This window comes from Scyliorhinus canicula, chromosome 12 (assembly GCF_902713615.1).
Source record: "Scyliorhinus canicula chromosome 12, sScyCan1.1, whole genome shotgun sequence".
NCBI classification, from domain to species: domain Eukaryota; kingdom Metazoa; phylum Chordata; class Chondrichthyes; order Carcharhiniformes; family Scyliorhinidae; genus Scyliorhinus; species Scyliorhinus canicula.
Window position 1 is genome coordinate 60,039,796 of NC_052157.1, and position 18,672 is coordinate 60,058,467.

At 51.9% G+C, this 18,672-nt stretch overlaps 1 protein-coding gene across 1 annotated transcript in view; it reads right to left on the reverse strand.

The window, feature by feature from the left end:
• LOC119974264 (sialic acid-binding Ig-like lectin 13) overlaps nt 1-18,672 on the reverse strand; it is a 65,367-nt gene that overhangs the window by 39,903 nt on the left and 6,792 nt on the right. The window contains exon 2 of the mRNA XM_038813035.1: nt 5,808-6,182. Within this exon, the coding sequence (XP_038668963.1) occupies nt 5,808-6,182 (375 nt within the window). The remainder of the gene's footprint in view (nt 1-5,807; nt 6,183-18,672) is intronic.

Below are 18,672 nucleotides of genomic sequence, written 5' to 3' on the forward strand. Positions count from 1 at the left end.
CAACACCACCCACACAATGACATCATTGCAGCTATTTGATAAACACCCATTTCTTAAAGGTACACTCCCATGACAGTATTTACAGGGGAATCCCCCGGCAGTGTGGCAGTATTGAAAAAGGGGAGCCCTGGGAAGTGCGTCAGTATTTACAGAGGGAATCCCTGGGAAGTGTTTCAGTATTTACAGGGGGAATCCCCGGGAAGTGTGTCAGTATTTACAGTGGGAATCCCCAGGGAGTGTGTCGGTATTTACAGGGGAATTCCCGGGGAGTGTGTCAGTATTTACAGAAGGAATCCCTGGGGTGTGTGTCAGTATCTACAGGAGGAATCCCCAGGGTGTGTGTCAGTATTTACAAGGGGTGCCCCGGGAAGTGTGTCAGTATTTACAGGGGAGAATGCACGGGGAGTGTGTCAGTATTTTCAGGGGTGAACCTCCGGGGAGAGTGTCAGTATTTATAGGGGAGAATCTCTGGGGAGTGTGTCAGTATTTACAGGGGAAAATCTCCGGGGAGTGTGTCAGTATTTACAGGGGAGAATCTCCGGGGAGTGTGTCAGTATTTACAGGGGAAAATCTCCGGGGAGTGTGTCAATATTTACAGGGGAAAATCTCCGGGGAGTGTGTCAGTATTTACAGGGGAGAATCTCCGGGGAGTGTGTCAGTATTTACAGGGGAAAATCTCCGGGGAGTGTGTCAATATTTACAGGGGAGAATATCCGGGGAGTGTGTCAGTATTTACAGGGGAGAATCTCCGGGGAGTGTGTCAGTATTTACAGGGGAGAATCTCCGGGGAGTGTTACAATATTTACAGGGGAGAATCTCCGGGGAGTGTGTCAGTATTTACAGGGGAGAATATCAGGGATTGTCTCAGTACTTCAAGGGTAGAATCTCCAGGGAGTGCATCAGTATTTAATGGGGGGAACAGCCCGGGGAATGTGTCACTAGTTACAGGGGGTTAATCCCCAGGGATTGTGTCACTATTTACAGAGGGAAATCCCTGGAGTTTGTGTCAGTATTTACAGTGGGAAACCCCGAGGGGTGTGTCAGTATTCGCAGGGAGTCCCTGGGAGTGTGTCAGTATTCACAGGGGGGAATCCCTGGGGGACATGCTTGTATGTACTAGGGGAATCCCTGCGTAGTGTGTCACTATTCACAGGGGGGGAATCCCTGCAGAGTGCGTCACTATTTACAGGGGGGAATCCCTGGGGAGTGTGTCACTGTTCACAGGGGGGAGCCCCTGGAGAGTGTGTCAGTAATTATCGGGGGAGTCCCTGGAGAGTGTGTCAGTAATTATTGGGGGAATTCCTGGGGAGTGTGTCGGTATTTACATGGATTATCCACAGGGAGTGTGTCAGTATTTACCAGTGGGGGGGGGGGGGGGGGGGGATGGAAACCATGGGGAGTCTGTCAGTAATTACAGGGGGGGGGAATCCCTGGGAAGTGTGACAGTATTTACAGGGTGAATCCCCGGGGAGTATGTCAGTATATACAGGTGGAATTCTCGGGGAGTGCGCCAGTATTTACAGGAGGAATAACCGGGGAGTATGCGTGTATTTACAGGGTGAATCCCCGAGGAGTGTGTCAGCATTTACAGGTGGAATCCTCGGGGAGTCTTGTGGTGATTGCATCACTGTAAATACACAAGGGGTTAATGTAAATACATGTAGACTAGATAGACACTAGAGGGAGCACCAGAGACATGACACACAAACATTCATCCAATAGGTCAGTAAGATAGGACACGACCAATGGACATTCACGATACACACAGAGGTGACACTACCACAGGAGGGCATTACACAAACCCATATAGAAAGGACACAGCACACATGACCTGCCTCTTTCCAGTGGAGACACTCAGTGAGTACAGTCACAGGGTTGATTTGAAACACATCACACCCACCACCTGGATTGTAGCAGACTGGTTCGTCAGTCTGAGTAGCTATAGCAGGATTAACAGGAGAGTCAAATCCAAGTAAGAGAATTGTCAACAGTTTTATAAATGTGTTAAAGCTATCTCCAAGTCTGAACCTTCCTTTGTCAGAGTGCACATCAAGGAAGCAGGTTATGCTGCGTCAAGAGCATAACAAAACATGGTACCAGTGAGTGACTGTTAAATCCATATAGTTACAACTCAGCAGACAGTGACTACCAGCAGCAGCACCCAGGCAAGATGATGTTCAAGATTCCGGTTCCACAGCAGCTCAATTACCAAGGCAATCTCAGTGAAAACTGGCGTTGGTTCAGGCAGAGATTCGAGATCTACCTGGTAGCGTCCGATCTAGATAGCGTGGCGGATGCAGAGAAAATAAAGCTTCTACTTACCATCGTGGGTCCAGAAACAGCTGAAATCTTCCAGACCTTCAAATACTCAAAGGGGTAAAGCAAGAGCGATTTCCAGGCAGTCCTGGACAAATTCCAAGAATTCTGCGAGGAACATACAAGAAGAAAAGGTAAAAGAGGCGCCAAAGCTCACCATGAGACGAAGGTAGGCTTTCCATTGAAGAAATCTGCAGTTTTGAATTGCAGCCAACTGGGTAAAGGTGCTGCACATGCGCAGTTGAGAAAAAGGCCCCAAGTAAAGGAATAGCGATCTGCGCATGCCCAATTGGCTCCTAGGACCTACGGCGCATGCGTCATGATGTCAGAGGCCCTGGACCTTGCCACTTAAAGGGGAAATGTCCCAAAACACAAAAAACAAAATTTAAAGCCGTAAAACCCGATTCTTTCACCTGGAACGACAGCACAATGCCTGAAATTCGACCAGTAGCTGAAAGTAACCTCCGCAGAACCCTGCAACAAGCAGTTAGCACCGCCCAAAGAGATGATACAGTCCTTGAAGACTATGACTCAGACCTTGAATTCTTCTTTGGACATCGCGAGCCCAATGCCAGCTCCGACACAAAACGAGATGATATGGTCTTGGAAGACAACGACACAGACGAAGATTTCACCTTGGAAGGTGGCTACCCCAGTACCAAATCCAAACCACAACTAGACGTGTGGTACATTGAAGACCCCACCGACGAGTTCTTCGGATTGGGGAATCTTCAGCTCAGCATATATGACATCCCGACTCGTGAGTTCAGGATTATGCTGCAGCCTGACACCAAGAGACAGAGAGCGGTACAAGCCCACAGAGAGCGGCCTGCTGCCACACAGAGAGCGGTCCACCCACCACGAATGGTCCCAGCCTCCATACAGAAAGCGATGAAAGACTCCACAGCTAGACCAATGCACAATTCCACACAGGGAACGCTGCAAGACTCCACAGAGGGAGTGAGTGACACAAGCCTCCACAGCGAGCTCGTGGACAGACTCCACGATAGAAGCAACGCAAGACTCCAAAGCGCAGTCCTGGCATGAACTGGTGGACATGACCCATGAGGGTCTAGCAACCTCCTCTGAGCAACCAGCAGCAGACGATTCAAGTCTGCAATGCTCAGGTGAACAACAGAAAGACTATGACAGTCTGCCATGCTCAAGTGCACTGCAAGAAGACTATGACAGTATACCACGCTCCAGTGAACAACGAAGCAACTATGACAATCCACTCAGATTGTTTGAGCCACAAGAAGAAGACTCTGACAGTCTACCCAGCCCAAGTGAACAACAAGAAGCTACTGAGGCTCTACCCACTGTATGTGAGACAAGTGACGACGGCATCCCACTTCCCATACCAGATGCGCAACGTGACAGACCTCAGCTAGTGTGTACAGAGGCACTCGACAATCACATTGAGACTACTGGTGACTCCGGTGACACCACATTATGTCAAACCTCATTCACTCGAGCCTCTCCACAAGCAAATGCATTCTTGAATGTTTTGACTCCAGACGTGGAGCATCAAGAAACCTCAGCTGACTCAAGTGAACCTGAAATGACTCCGGACGGGGAGCATCGACAAACGAAAACTGACACAGGTGAAACAGACCAGACTCCAGACGGGGAGAATCAACAAACCAAAACTGACACAGGTGACACAGACCAGACTCCAGATGGGGAGCATCCACAAGCCAAAGCTGATTCAAGTAAGCCGTCATGACTCCAGACGGGGAGCGCCGCAAACTCAGTGACGGCATGCCCAAGGAGACAGCAGATGCCACAAAGCACGCTGACACGAGTAACTGTGTGAAGGACTCGTATTATCCACAGAGTGTGGTCCTTGAGCGCAGCCAACACGGCAACAAAACCAACCAACACAACAACAATATCAAAGACAATAACAAGAAGTGTACCAAAGGCAACTACGTCGACAACAAGCACGACAAACACAACACCACTGGAACACCGACTGGTACGACATGGTACAACTCTGCCCATGAGGGACACTGTTACTGCTCAGCTCAGTACAATGACATACCATGGCAGGACGATGCATCTTCCCAATTCACGTTTGCTGCACTACCAACAGGCAACATGTCTTTCAGGACAGATGCCATCCAACATCGCTGCCACAAGCATCGGAAGAAAAAAAGACTCGAAATCAGACAACAAAGTGATTTGACCACATCTTGGTTCCTTATGCACAGGGACACTGATGGCGTTCACAAGGACATGCCACCATCAAAATCACCAACTCACCAACCAAACAAGAAAGACACTCGACCATAATAATTAATTAATTTTGGACTCATTTTGGACACGTTGTTTCATGATCACTGTTGTCATAACTTGTACATAGCATCACTTATCTACCTGGTTTGTTCAATTTTCTTTAACACTGTACAGAAATTATGTCACATGAAAAAAAGGGGGATGTGGTGATATGCATCACTGTAAATACACAAGGGGTTAATGTAAATACACGTAGACTAGATAGACACCAGAGGGAGCACCAGAGACATGACACACAGACATTCATCCAATAGGTTAGTAAGATAGGACACGACCAATGGGCATTCAAGACACACACATAGGTGACACTACCACAGGAGGGCAATACACCAACCCATGTAAAAGGACACAGCACACATGATCTTCCTCTTTCCAATGGAGACACTTTGTGAGTACACAGGGTTGATTGAACACATCACACCCATCACCTGGATTGTAGCAGACTGGTTCGTCAATCTGAGTAGCTACAGTAGGATTAACAGGAGAGTCGAATCCAAGTAGGAGAATTGTTAACAGTTTAATAAATGTGTTAAAGCTATCTCCAAGTCTGAACCTTCCTTTGTCGGAGTGCACATCAAGGAAGCAGCTTATGCTACGTCAAGAGCATAACAAAACATCTGTCAGTATTTACAGGGGGAATCCCCGGTGGGTTGTCATTATTTAAAGGTGGAACCCTCGGGGTGTGTGTCAGTATTACAGGGGGAATCCCCAGGTAAGTGTGTCAGTATTACAGGGGGAACCCCTGGGGAGTGGGTCAGTATGTACAGGGGAGAATCTCCGTGCAGTGAGTCAGTATTTACAGGGGGGGGTATCCTTGGGGAGTGTGTCAGTATTTACAGGGGAGTATCTCTGGGGAGTGAGTCAGCATTTACAGGGTGAATCCCTGGGGAGTGTGTCCGTATTTACAGGGCGGTCGCGGAGGGGAGTGTGTTCGTATTTACAGGGGAGAATCTACGGGGAGTGTGTCTGTATTTGCAGGGGAAAATCCCCGGGGAATGTGTCAGTATTTACAGGGCGGTATCCTAGGGGAGTGTGTCCGTATTTACAGGGGCAACTTCTCGGGGAGTGTGTCCGTATTTATGGGGCGGTATCCTCGGGAAGTGTGTTAATGTTTACAGGGGCGGGGGGAATACTAGGGGAGTGAGTCAGCATTTCTACAGTTTCTCAAGCTCCTTCACACCTTCTGAACTTACCGGAAACATGGATATAGACTGGATTTACCCTATACGTGTACTTTCCTCTTGATTCCTGATTGACTTCCAGTCGGAATATGTACTTTCCTCCATCGCTCTGGGAAACGTTCTCAATTAACAAGGTGCAGTTATTGAGGGCCGTGCTATTCAGCAGGGACACACGATATTTGTAATCTGATTGGTCCTTCTTTGCATTCGTGGAGCGAGCCACGACATTCTCCCAGAAATCATGACCTTTGAACCAGATCATCGTACTCCTTTCCGGGGCCAGATTCCTTGGAAATGTGCAGTTGCAGGGAATCACAATGCAGGAGTGATGGAACGCTGTAACATTCCCAGGTGCCATCATTGACCAATCACTCTCACTGCTCACTCCTGTGGAATACAATGGATTACAGTCGACATACACAGAACCAGGCTTTTCGGCCCAACTCTACAAAGCTGCTCAACAAGAGCCTCTTCCCCCCTTCTTCATTTCCTCTATCACCACTTCCTTGTATTTATCTCTCCCTCATGTGTTTATCGAGCTTCCCCCTGAAATACATCTCCAATATTCGCCTCAAACACTCCCTGTGGGAGCGGGTCCCATATTCTCCCCACTCCCTGTGGGCCGAGTCCCACATTCTCCCCACTCCCTGTGGGAGCGAGTCCCACATTCTCCCCACTCCCTGTGGGCCGAGTCCCACATTTTCCCCACTCCCTGTGGGAGCGGGTCCCTCATTCTCCTCACTACCTGTGGGAATGAATCCCACATTCTCCCCACTCTCTGTGGGAGCGGGTCCCTCATTCTCCTCACTACCTGTGGGAATGAATCCCACATTCTCCCCACTCCCTGTGGGCCGAGTCCCACATTCTCCCCACACACACACTCTAGGACCGAGTCCCACATTCTCCCCACTCCCTGTGGGCCGAGTCCCACATTTTCCCCACTCCCTGTGGGAGCGAGTCCCACATTCTCCCCACTCCATGTGGGAGCGAGTCCCACATTCTCCCCACTCCCTGTGGGAGCGAGTCCCACATTCTCCCCAATCCCGGTGGTAGCGAGTACCACATTCTCCCCACTGCCTGTGGGAGCGAGTCCCACATTCTCCCCACTCCCTGTGGGAGCGAGTCCCACATTCTCCCCACTCCCTGTGGGCCGAGTCCCACATTCTCCCCACTCCTTGTGGGCCGAGTCCCACATTCTCCCCACTCCCTGTGGGAGCGAGTCCCACATTCTCCCCACTCCCTGTGGGAGCGAGTCCAACATTCTCCCCACTCCCTGTGGGCCGAGTCCCACATTCTCCCCACTCCCTGTGGGAGTGAGTCTACATTTTCCCCACTCCCTGTGGGAGCGAGTCCCACATTCTCCCCACTCCCTGTGGGGGCGAGTCCCACATTCTCCCCACTCCCTGTGGGAGCGACTCCCACATTCTCCCCACTCCCTGTGGGCCGAGTCCCACATTCTTCCCACTCCCTGTGGGCCGAGTCCCACATTTTCCCCACTCCCTGTGGGCCGAGTCCCACATTCTCCCCACTCCCTGTGGGAGCGAGTCCCACATTCTCCCCACTCCATGTGGGAGCGAGTCCCACATTCTCCCCACTCCCTGTGGGAGCAAGTACCACATTTTCCCCACTCCCTGTGGGAGCGAGTCCCACATTCTCCCCAATCCCGGTGGTAGCGAGTACCACATTCTCCCCACTGCCTGTGGGAGCGAGTCCCACATTCTCCCCAATCCCGGTGGTAGCGAGTACCACATTCTCCCCACTGCCTGTGGGAGCGAGTCCCACATTCTCCCCACTCCCTGTGGGAGCGAGTCCCACATTCTCCCCACTCCCTGTGGGCCGAGTCCCACATTCTCCCCACTCCTTGTGGGCCGAGTCCCACATTCTCCCCACTCCCTGTGGGAGCGAGTCCCACATTCTCCCCACTCCCTGTGGGAGCGAGTCCCACATTCTTCCCACTCCCTGTGGGCCGAGTCCCACATTCTCCCCACTCCCTGTGGGAGTGAGTCTACATTTTCCCCACTCCCTGTGGGAGCGAGTCCCACATTCTCCCCACTCCCTGTGGGCCGAGTCCCACATTCTTCCCACTCACTGTGGGCCGAGTCCCACATTCTCCGCACTCACTGTGGGCCGAGTCCCACATTCTCCGCACTCACTCTGGGCCGAGTCCCACATTCTCCCTACTCCCTGTGGGAGCGAGTCCCACATTCTCCCCACTCCCTGTGGGAGCGAGTCCCACATTCTCCCCACTCCCTGTGGGAGCAAGTACCACATTTTCCCCACTGCCTGTGGGAGCGAGTCCCACATTCTCCCCACTCCCTGTGGGCCGAGTCCCACATTCTCCCCACTCACTGTGGGCCGAGTCCCACATTCTCCGCACTCACTGTGGGCCGAGTCCCACATTCTCCCCACTCCCTGTGGGCCGAGTCCCACATTGCCCTCACACTCTGTAGAAGCGAGTCTACATTCTCCCCACTCCCTGTGGGAGCGAGTCCCACATTCTCCCCACTCCCTGTGGGATTGAGTGCCGCATTCTTAGGGAGGGTTGTATCTGCTGGGGGAGGTCACAGAGATAGGGAGGGCTGTAGAGGCTGAGGGAAGTTACAGAGGTAGGGAGGGCTGTAGGGGCTGGGGGAGGTTACAGAGATAGGGAGGGTTGTAGGGGCTGGAGGAGGTTACAGAGATAGGGAGGGTTATGGGGCTGGAGGAGGTTACAGAGATAGGGAGGGCTGTAGGGGCTGGAGGAGGTTACAGAGATAGGGAGGGCTGTAGAGGCTGAGGGAAGTTACAGAGATAGGGAAGGCTGTAGGGGCTGGGGGAGGTTACAGAGATAGGGAGGGTTGTAGAGGCTGAGGGAAGTTACAGAGATAGGGAGGGCTGTAGAGGCTGAGGGAGGTTATAGAGATAGGGAGGGCTGTAGAGGCTGAGGGAAGTTACAGAGATAGGTAGGGGTGTAGGGGCTGGGGGAGGTTATAGAGATAGGGAGGATGGGTGACTTCCAGTGGTGACATGTAGGTGGAGATCGCATGTTGGGTGTCTCCTGCTAGAGATTTTGGTTTCTGGCCCTTGGTACTAAGTTTTTGGAGAGAATTTGGTTTGATTATTTGTGGAAAAATCTAAGGCAACCAAAAGATGTGTGTCGTGTTAGGTACACTTGTCTAACACTGGCTGCAACTGGATGCAGCTTAGATCAGAAAGATACTCCAGACCTTGCAGTTAGATCAATCAGGTTTATTGAACTAATAGCACAGTTAGCACAGTTCTCTGTGAGTTCGCCTCTCTGCTAATTTAAGTGAGGTTACTCTGTCTGACTGAACCAGACTAGCTCTTAGCCACGTGGTGGAGGTGTGAGATTGTAACAACACCCTTGACTGACTCGCTAGATGTTCATCAGTGGAAAGAGGCGGAGTGTGAGTGCCTCGTGTCTTTTATGGTCAGATCCCACCCCTGAGTGTCCTGCCTGTTTATTGGTCATGTCCTGTTTACTGTGTCCATTAGCTGCTTGTCTGTATATCATTATGTGTGTGTGCGTGTGTGCCTGCATATCATGACAATGTCGAACCTCGAAAAAGTGTCGGGGAAAAAGGGAGTGAGGGAAAGTCCGCCAGCGATTTCAGTGGGGAGTCCATTTGGAGGAAAGCTGGCAGGAGTCAGCTCGCTGAGTGGTGCCGCGCCCATTATGGTGGATAAGGTGGCCGAAGTGATGGTGGGGAGTTTGAGCGGCTGTTTTGCAAACACTTTGACAAGCATCGCAAGGAGATGATGACCTCGCTCATGGAGTGGGTGGGTGAGACCCTTGCCCTGAGGAAAGAGGCTTTGGCAAAGACATCGATGGCAGTGAAGGAACAGGAGAGGTGTTGAAGGGAGTGGAGGACGCATTGACACAGCTCGGCGACCAGTTCATCTCGATGGGAGAAGAGCTGCAAAGGGCTGAGAGCCAAGGTGGTGGACCTGGAGAACACGTCACAATGGCAGAACCTAAAGGATCGTGGGACTGCCCGAGGCCGACAGAGTAATTTGCGGAGAAGTTCGCTAGCTTGATGGGGAGGAGGAGGACCCTTCCAATCCCTGTACAAGTTGGACCGGACTCAGCGGTCGCTCCGGAGCGGGGGGAGGGGGAGGCGGCAATGGTGTTGGCTGCCATACCAAATATGGATACGCTGTTATTGCTGATTGGTATTAAGATAGGTTTTTTAAAGTATTTTTATTGAAGATACTCTGCATTAATCCATCGAAATATCTGAAAACCAGAAAGCCACAGATACAAAAAACATAGGCCCACAACAACCCCTGAGAATGAACCCATAGCTCTCCCATACTTCTACCCCCTTTGTTAGCCCCCCAAAACAAGGAGCAATTCAGAAATAATTCCCTAGTCCACCCCCTGCCGCTCTGACATCTTAATTTGCCATAAAGAAATCGATAGACGTTTTACACCTCAGGTGTACCCCTCCTCTGCCCTTCTCCAAGTGCAGGAATTCTGCCAGGTCACTCATCCCTGCCCCCGCCCTCGGCTGCTCCGAATCCCACCAGCTCAACAAAGTTCAACTCCGGTCTATCAGGGAGGTATAGGCCAAGACATCGGCCTCTCTCCCCACCTGGACCACCAGATCCTCCAATTGGACACTCCAAATACTACCTCCGGACCCAGGGCCACCACTACCTCCAGAATCTGGGACATGACCTCCGCGAACCCATGCCAGAACCCCCTCAGCCTTGGACACGCCCAGAACATGTGGATGTGATTCGTGGACCCGATATCACACCGCCCACACCTAACGTCCACCCCGACAAAGAACCGGCTCATCCTCACCACCATCATGTGGATCCGATGCATCACCTTAAACTGGATGAGGCTTAACCTCTCACACAGCGCGGACGCGTTCCCCCTTCGCAGGGCTTCCTTCCACGTTCCGGACCTCCCCTCCTCATCCAATGCCTCCTCCGATTTATCTCTGCCTTTATCTCCGCTACCGGAACACCATTCCTCTCCATCAGTTCTCCATAAATGTCTGACACTCTCCTCTCCCCAATGCCATTGTCGGACTACAGCTTGTCCTGCAACACTGAAGGCAGCAGTCCATGGAAGGACGGTACCTCTCTCCTCGCAAAGCCCCTCACCTGCAGGTACCTGAACCCTTTCCCCTTAGGCAACTGATACGTTTCCTCAAGCTCTTCCAGGCCGGAAACTTATCCCCTTCAAACAAGTCCCTGGTGCGACCATCAATTCACACGAGATGAAGAGTTGAATTGAATAGTGGTTTTAACCAGCTAGAACTGTGCCTCCCTGCGACTGCTCTGTACTGAGAGCCGCCTACAGGCTGCAGATCTATATACCTCCCCCGAGGGGGCGGAGCCAGAGGCGGAGCCCACAAGGGCATCAATATAATACAATGTAATTTAATGTAATACAATGGTGAATGGTCACAGTAATACATTCACCACAGTCCCTCAAGTACTCTAACCCCACCTGCCTCCACCTCCTGAATCTCGCATCCAGCCCAGCCGACATAAAGCTGTGATTATTGCATATCGGTGACTTCAACGACATGCCCTCGAACCTGAAATGTTGCTTGCACTGTTTCCAAGATCGCAAAGCTGAGACCACCACCAGGCTCACGGAATACCGGACTGAGAATCGCCCCCAAACATCTAGACAGTACGTCAGGGTTGATCAACAACATCACACCCAGCACGTGGCTTAGAGCAGGCTGGTAAAGATAGACGGAGTTACTACAGTTAGATTAGCAGAGAGTCGAACTCATTTAAGAACTGTGTTCATAGTTCAAGAAACAAGTTGAACTCATTTCATAGTCTGGAGCTTCCTTTGTCAAAGCATACATGGGAATAGGAAAGGCACCAACAGCTGAGCCCTCAGACCCGCCCCTTGCACAACGCTGACTCCATCCATCCCTAAACTGACCCCTCCTCCACATCCCATTTCCAGATCATTGCAATGTTCACGGCCCAGTAATAGTTCATCAAGCTTGGCAAAGCCAGAACGCCCCCCGCCACCCTCACCACGTCTCTAAAAACACCCACCTCACGTACGGAGTCTTGTCCGCCTGAACAAACTTTCGAGCTTCCGCTCCCGCCCTCTAGCATTAATCGGGAACATCTCGCTTTCCCCCATGTTCAATTTATACCCCGAATAACAGCCTAATTCCCTCAGGATCTCCATAATCCTTTCAAAACTGCCTTCCGGATCCAAAATGTATGACAGAAACTCGTCAGCATCCAATGAGACTCTGTGCTCAACCTCACCCCACTCAATCCCGCTGGGCCCCCTGAGCAAAGTTGCCAATGGCTCTATCGGCAGAGCAAAAAGCAGCGGGCAAGCGGGCACCCCTGCCTCATCCCCCGATATAGCCCGAAGTATCCTGAGCTCTTCCTATTCAACTGGACACTCGTCATCGATGCCCCTAACAGGAATCGAACCTGATCCGCGAATCCCTGGCCTCACCCGCATCAATCCAGCATCTCCAACAAATACGCCCCCTCCGCCCGATCAAAAGCCTTCTCCGCATCCATTAACGCCACCCCTTCTACCTCCTACCCTTCCGAGGGCATCATAATGGCATTGAGCAACCTGCACACATTTGTTAAAAGCTGCCGCCCTTTCACAAACCACGTATGGTCCTCCCCCATCACCCTCAGCGCACAATCGTCTATCCGTAGCGCTAACACTTTCATATCCATATCAGGAGCGAAATCGGGAGGTACGACCCACACTGCACCAGGTCCTTATCTGTCTTTAAAATCAACAAAATGGATGCCTGCGACAATGTGGGGGAACCCCCCCCCCCCCCCCCCTCGCCTCGCCTCATTGCATCGCCACAAGCAGAGACTTGGCTGGAACTTACAGAACTCGGTTGGAAACCCATCCAGCCCGGGGCCTTCCCTGCCTGCATCGAATCTATTCAGTCCATCACCTCCCTCAGCCCAACCTAGATCCCCAACCCCTGCACCTTCTCCTCCTCCACCCTTGGGAACCCGTGCCCGTCTTAGAACCTTTATGTCTTCCTCACCAGGCAGGTGCTCCAACTCATGTAACCTTCTGTAAAAGGCCTGTTCACCCCTTCTGGGTCTGATACCACCTTACATCCTGTGGTGATATGCATCACTGTATATACACAAGGGGTTAATGTAAATACACGACAACTAAGTAACCACTAGAGGGAGCACCAGAGATGTCATGACACACAGACATACAGCCATTGGGACATTACAACAGGACACAACCCAGAGGTGGCATTACCACGAGGGGGCACTTCATAACCCATATAAGAGGACAGGGCGCACATGTTCTGCCTCTTCCCACAGACAAAGGGGGCGATTCTCCGAGCCCCGCGCAGGGCTGGAGAATCGCCGCAACGGTGCCCCGACGCCGAGGGGCAGAGAATCGGCGCCATTTGCGCTGGTGCATTTGACGCGGCGCAGGTCGTGGGCCGCTGGAATGGTCCCCGGATGGGCTGAGCGGCCGCGCGGATACGACAGAGTCCCGCAGGCGCCGTTCACCCCTTGTCGCTGCTGGCGGGAACTCTGCGCGAAAGTCCGGGGGGTGGCTGTGGGGCGGGGAAACGATCCTTCACCGAGGAGGCCTCCGGTGGGGTCTGGCCCGCGATCAGGGCCCATCAATCGGTGGGCCAGCCTCCCCCTCCCTGGGCCTACATTGTTCCGTGGCCGGCCCCTGAACACCGATGCCATGTTGAGTCGGGGCCGGTGCAGAAGAGTTCCCCGTGCATGCGCGGGTTGGTGCGGTGCCCATTTGGCACCGGGAAGGGAGGCTGGAGTGGCGTGAACTGCTCCAGCGCCATGCTGGCCCCCTGTGGGGGACAGAATCGGTCGAACCCAGGTCCAGTTCGCATTGTCGTGAAAACGCGACAGCGTTCACGACAGCGCGAACACTTGGTCTCCATTTTGGAGAATCGCCCCCAAACATCTAGAGAGTATTTCAGGGTTGATCAGCAGCATCACACCCAGCATGTGGCTTAGAGCAGGCTGGTAAAGATAGACTGAGTTAGTACAGTTAGATTAGCAGAGTGTTGAACTCATTGAAGAACTGTGTTAATAGTTCCAGAAACAAGTTGAACTCATTTCATAGTCTGGAGCTTCCTTTGTCAAAGCATACATCAAGGAACCAGCTTATGCTACATGAAGCAGCATAACACAACATGATACCAGGAGTGCCTGTTCAATCTATTTAGTTCAACTCAGCATGATCCGTGACAACCAGTAACCGAACCCAGGCACGGTGATCGAGATTCCGGTTCATAATCCACTCAGGTACCACGGCAATCTCAGTGCCAACTGGCGTGTATTCAAGCAACAATTACAGCTTTACATGGATGCATCCGACCTAACTGGCATGGCCGATGCTGAGAAGATTGCTCTTCTATTCACCATTGCGGGTGAACATGCAACAGAGATCTTCCGCTCCTTTAAATACTCCAGAGGGCAGGACAGAACGCAATTCCAGACAGTCCTGGACAGATTTGAAAGCTACTGTGAGGTAAACGCAAAAGAAATCGGTACAACTGGCGGCAATACTCACCACGAGGCAGAGGTAGGTTGCAACAGAAGCAAATGGCAATTTTTATTGGCAGCCATCTTGCGCGTATCCAGCCAGCCCAGTCCGCACATGCGCAGTTCCCTGGATGACGCGAACCGGCAAAACAGTGTTTTGCGCATGCGCGAGAAGCCGCTTACGCGCAGTTGCGAAAAGAGCGCACAGTAAAGGAAAGTAGATTTGAGCATGCGCAATCCATTCCTATGATTTATGTCACGAGCGTCATGACGTCGGAGGCCCCAGACCATGCCCACTCAAAGGGGAAATGTCCAAAAATTAAAAAGAGTTTTAAAGCCGCAAAACACCATTCTTTTACATCGAAAGACAGAACAATGACTGAACTTTGACCAGTAGTTGAAATCAACCGCTGCAGAACCCTGCAACAAGCAGTTAGCACTGCCCAAAGAGATGATTTGGTCCTTGAAGACTACTACTCAGACGATGATTTATTCCTTGGACACAGAGAGCGCAATGACAATACCGAAACAAAGGAAGGTAATTGGTTTATCGAAGAATCAAGAATACTACTCAGACATGGCTGAGTTATTCGGATAGGCTGTTCACAGCATCAGCAATACGGTTGCAAAGCTCAACATGATTCTACTCATGGTAGATGAATCCAATACCATGATGCCATGGCAGATCGTCGATACATTGGATGACAGCAATCTGTCAAATACCCACGAAGAAGATTAAGCCCACAGAGAGTGGCCTGATGCCACACGAAAAATGGTCCACGCACCACGAAGAGTCCCCGATTCAACACAGAGGGCGGTCCACGCAACACGAAGAGTCCCCGACTCCACACAGAGAGCGATGAAAGACTCCACAGTGAGACCACTGCACAAATCCACACAGAAAGCGATGAAAGACTCCACAGCGTGACCACTGCACAACTCCACACAGGGAACAATGCCAGACTCCACAGAGAGAGTGATACAAGCCTCCACAGCGAGCTCATTGACAGGCTCCACAATGGGAGCAACTCAAGACTCCAAAGCGCAGTCCATGCATGAACAAGACCATGAAGGTCTATCCACCTTATCTGAGCAACCAGCAGCTGACAATGCAAGAGTGCCACGCTCACATGAACAACAGAAAGACTATGACAGTCTACCCAGATTACTTGAGCCACCAGAAGAAGGCTCTGACAGTCTACCCAGCTCATCTAACCAGCAAGAAGACACTGCAGGTCTACCCACTGTATGTGAGACAAGTGACGAAAGCTTCACAACTCCCAAACAAGATGTGCAACATCACAGCGAGACTCAGCTCACATTCACAGAGGCACTCGACAATCCAAATGAAACTACTCGTGGGTCCAGCGCGACCACGTCAATTGAAGCCTCATCCACTCGAGCCTCTGCAGAAGAAATTTAAATCTTGTACATTTTGACCACAGACGAGGACCATCAAGAAACCAAAGATGATTCAGGTGAACCGGACATGACTCCAGACGGGGAGTGCCGCCAAATCAAAGACGAAACGCTCAATGAAACAGCAGATGCCACAAAGGACACTGACACAAGGAACTTTGTGAAGGACTCGAATTCTCCTCTCGGAATGGTCATTAAGCACAACAAACAACAACAAAACCTACAAAAACAACAACACAGACAACAACAAGAAGCGTACCAAGGTCAACAATAAGCACGCCAAAACCAACAACACTGGAACAACGGCTGGTACGTCATGGTGCAACTCTGCAAATGCAGGACACTGTGACAGCACAGCTCAGGACAATGGCAAGTGTGCAGATATACCATGGTATGATAACGCCTCTTACAAATTCACGTTTGCTACTCTACAAACAAGCAGACCAGCTATCAAGGCACCTGACATATGGCATCAATACCGCAAACACAGACACCAGTCCCGGTCAGACAGGAAAGTTGACATCAAGAATCACTACCACAAGCATCGAAAAAAAAAAAAGAGTCCAAATCAGACAACAAAGTGATTTGACCATTTCAACACCTCCTCATGACTTCTTAGTTCCTTAAGCACAGGGACACTGACGGCATTCACAAGGAAATGACACCATCAACATTGACAACAAGAAAACAAGAAAGCCAATCGACCGTATAAATTCATGAACTTTGGACTCCTGGGGCGGGATTCTCCAGGAATCGGCATGCAGAAACGGCACAGTGGAGTGGTGGGAACCACTCCGGCGTTGGGCCGCCCCAAAGGTGCGGAAACCTCCGCACCTTCAGGGGCTAGGCCGGTGCCAGAGTGGTTTGCACCGCGCCAGGACCACCACCCCCCTCGTCTTCATATCCAACCCTGAGTGGAACACTTTCCCCACCCATCCCTTCCTCAGCCTTGTCTGATCCCCCAGCTTCAGGTGTGTCTCCTGAAGAAACACAACACCCGCCTTCAACCTCCTCAACTGTGCGAAAATATACGACCGTTTAACTGGCCCATTCAACCCCTGCACGTTCCATGTAACCAACCAAGTCAGGGGCTCCCCGACCCCCTCCTCTGTCGATCAGCCATGACCCTTCTTCAGCCAGTCCGTCCCCCCCCCCCCCCCCCCCCCCCGGCCTGCGCCCTGCACCTTTCCGGGCCCGCCCCAAGATGTCCGCCACCATCCCTCCTTAACCAACTGCGCCACAACAACCACACCCATGTCATCATCCCTCCCCCCCCCCCCCCCCCACCCCACACCCTCCCTCCCATAACCAAACAATGAGCCAGCCCATTCTCCACCACCCCCCCCCCCCCCCCCCATCCCTCGTCCTGGCACCCCCCCCATTTCACTTCCGTTAACTAGCCCAGCCAACAAGCATGGTGGGCCCTTCCCAGGGCCTCTGGCTACTCCTCATCCCCCTAATCCACCCTTCAACCCCATCCCTCCAAACAACAAACAGACAAGTAAAATCAAAAGGCACACTGACCCTCTCCGCTCCCATCGCCGTAACCTTTGCCATTCCACCCACAGCATGTGCCAATACTCTGTACCAACACCACTCCAATGTTTAATGTCCTCACACGCCTCCCAGTCCATGGTCTCTCATAAAGTCCTTTGCCTCCTCCGGCGAGTCAAAATAACACTCTTGCTTCTGGTGAATAACCTACAGATGAGCGGTGTCCTGGAGGCCAAATCTCAATCCTTCTTGTAGAGAGTGGCCTTGATCCGGTTGTAACCAGCCCTCTGCTTGGCCAACCCAACTCCCAGGCATTGATAGATATGCACCTCCTCGTCTGCCTCGCCCACCTCAAAATCTTCTCCTTGTTGAGAAAACGATGCAGCCTCACCACCTTCGCCCTCAGCAGGTCCCTCACCTGCGGCCTCTTCCTACGCGCCCTGTGCACTCTGTCTAGCTCGAGAGGACGGACAAAGGCCACGACCCCATCAACTCCTCCAACATGCTCACCACATAGTTGGCGCCATGCATACCTTCAATACCTTCAGGCATCTCCACAATCCCGAGATTTTGCCATCTGGAGGGGTTCTTGGGATCCTCCAACTTTTCCATCTGCATTTTCTGACTGATCATCACCATCCCCATCTTTGCCTGCAGTGAGGTCAACCGATCCTCGTGCCCCCCACCGTCTCCTCCACCTTTTGCATTGCCAGGCTCCGTGTCTCCTGCCTCTGCTCCACTTACTCAATCGCCGCCCTAACCAGCTCCAACTTAGCTAGGTCCTCTAAGGCCTCCTTCCTCTGCTGCTGAAACCTGCTGTTGAGGAATTCCACCAGCTGCTCTGTAGACTACTGGCTGTCAGCACTGCTCTCCTGCACTCCACCATCTTCTCCTGTGTCAAACCATTATTGCTCTCTCGTTTAAGCTGCTGTCTCTTTCTTGTTGCGCTCCTTGTCCAATGAGCCAGCAGTCCCACCAGAGGAGTATCACATTCCCTCAGTACTCATGCACTGTTTATCATCAAACTCCACACAATTCGGCTGGGGAAGGGCAGAAAAGACCTACCTCAAAGCCACCAAATATGCCACCACTCACTCCATGGTCACCACTGGAAGCCATCAAGATAGGGAGACTTGTCGGGACTGGAGGAGGTTACAGAGATAGGGAGACTTGTAGGGACTGGAGGAGGTTACAGAGATAGGGAGGGTTGAAGGAACTGTAGGAGGTTACCAGAGATAGGGAGAGTTGTAGGAACGGAGGAGGTTACAGAGATAGGCAAGGTTGTAGGGGATGGAGGAGGTTACAGAGGTAGGGAGGGTCGTAGAAGCTGAAGGAGGTTACAGAGATAGGGAGAGTTGTAAGAGGGTGGAGGAGGTTACAGAGAAAGAGAAGGTTGTAGGGCTGCAGGAGTTTATAGAGATAGGAAAGGCTGTAGGGGCTG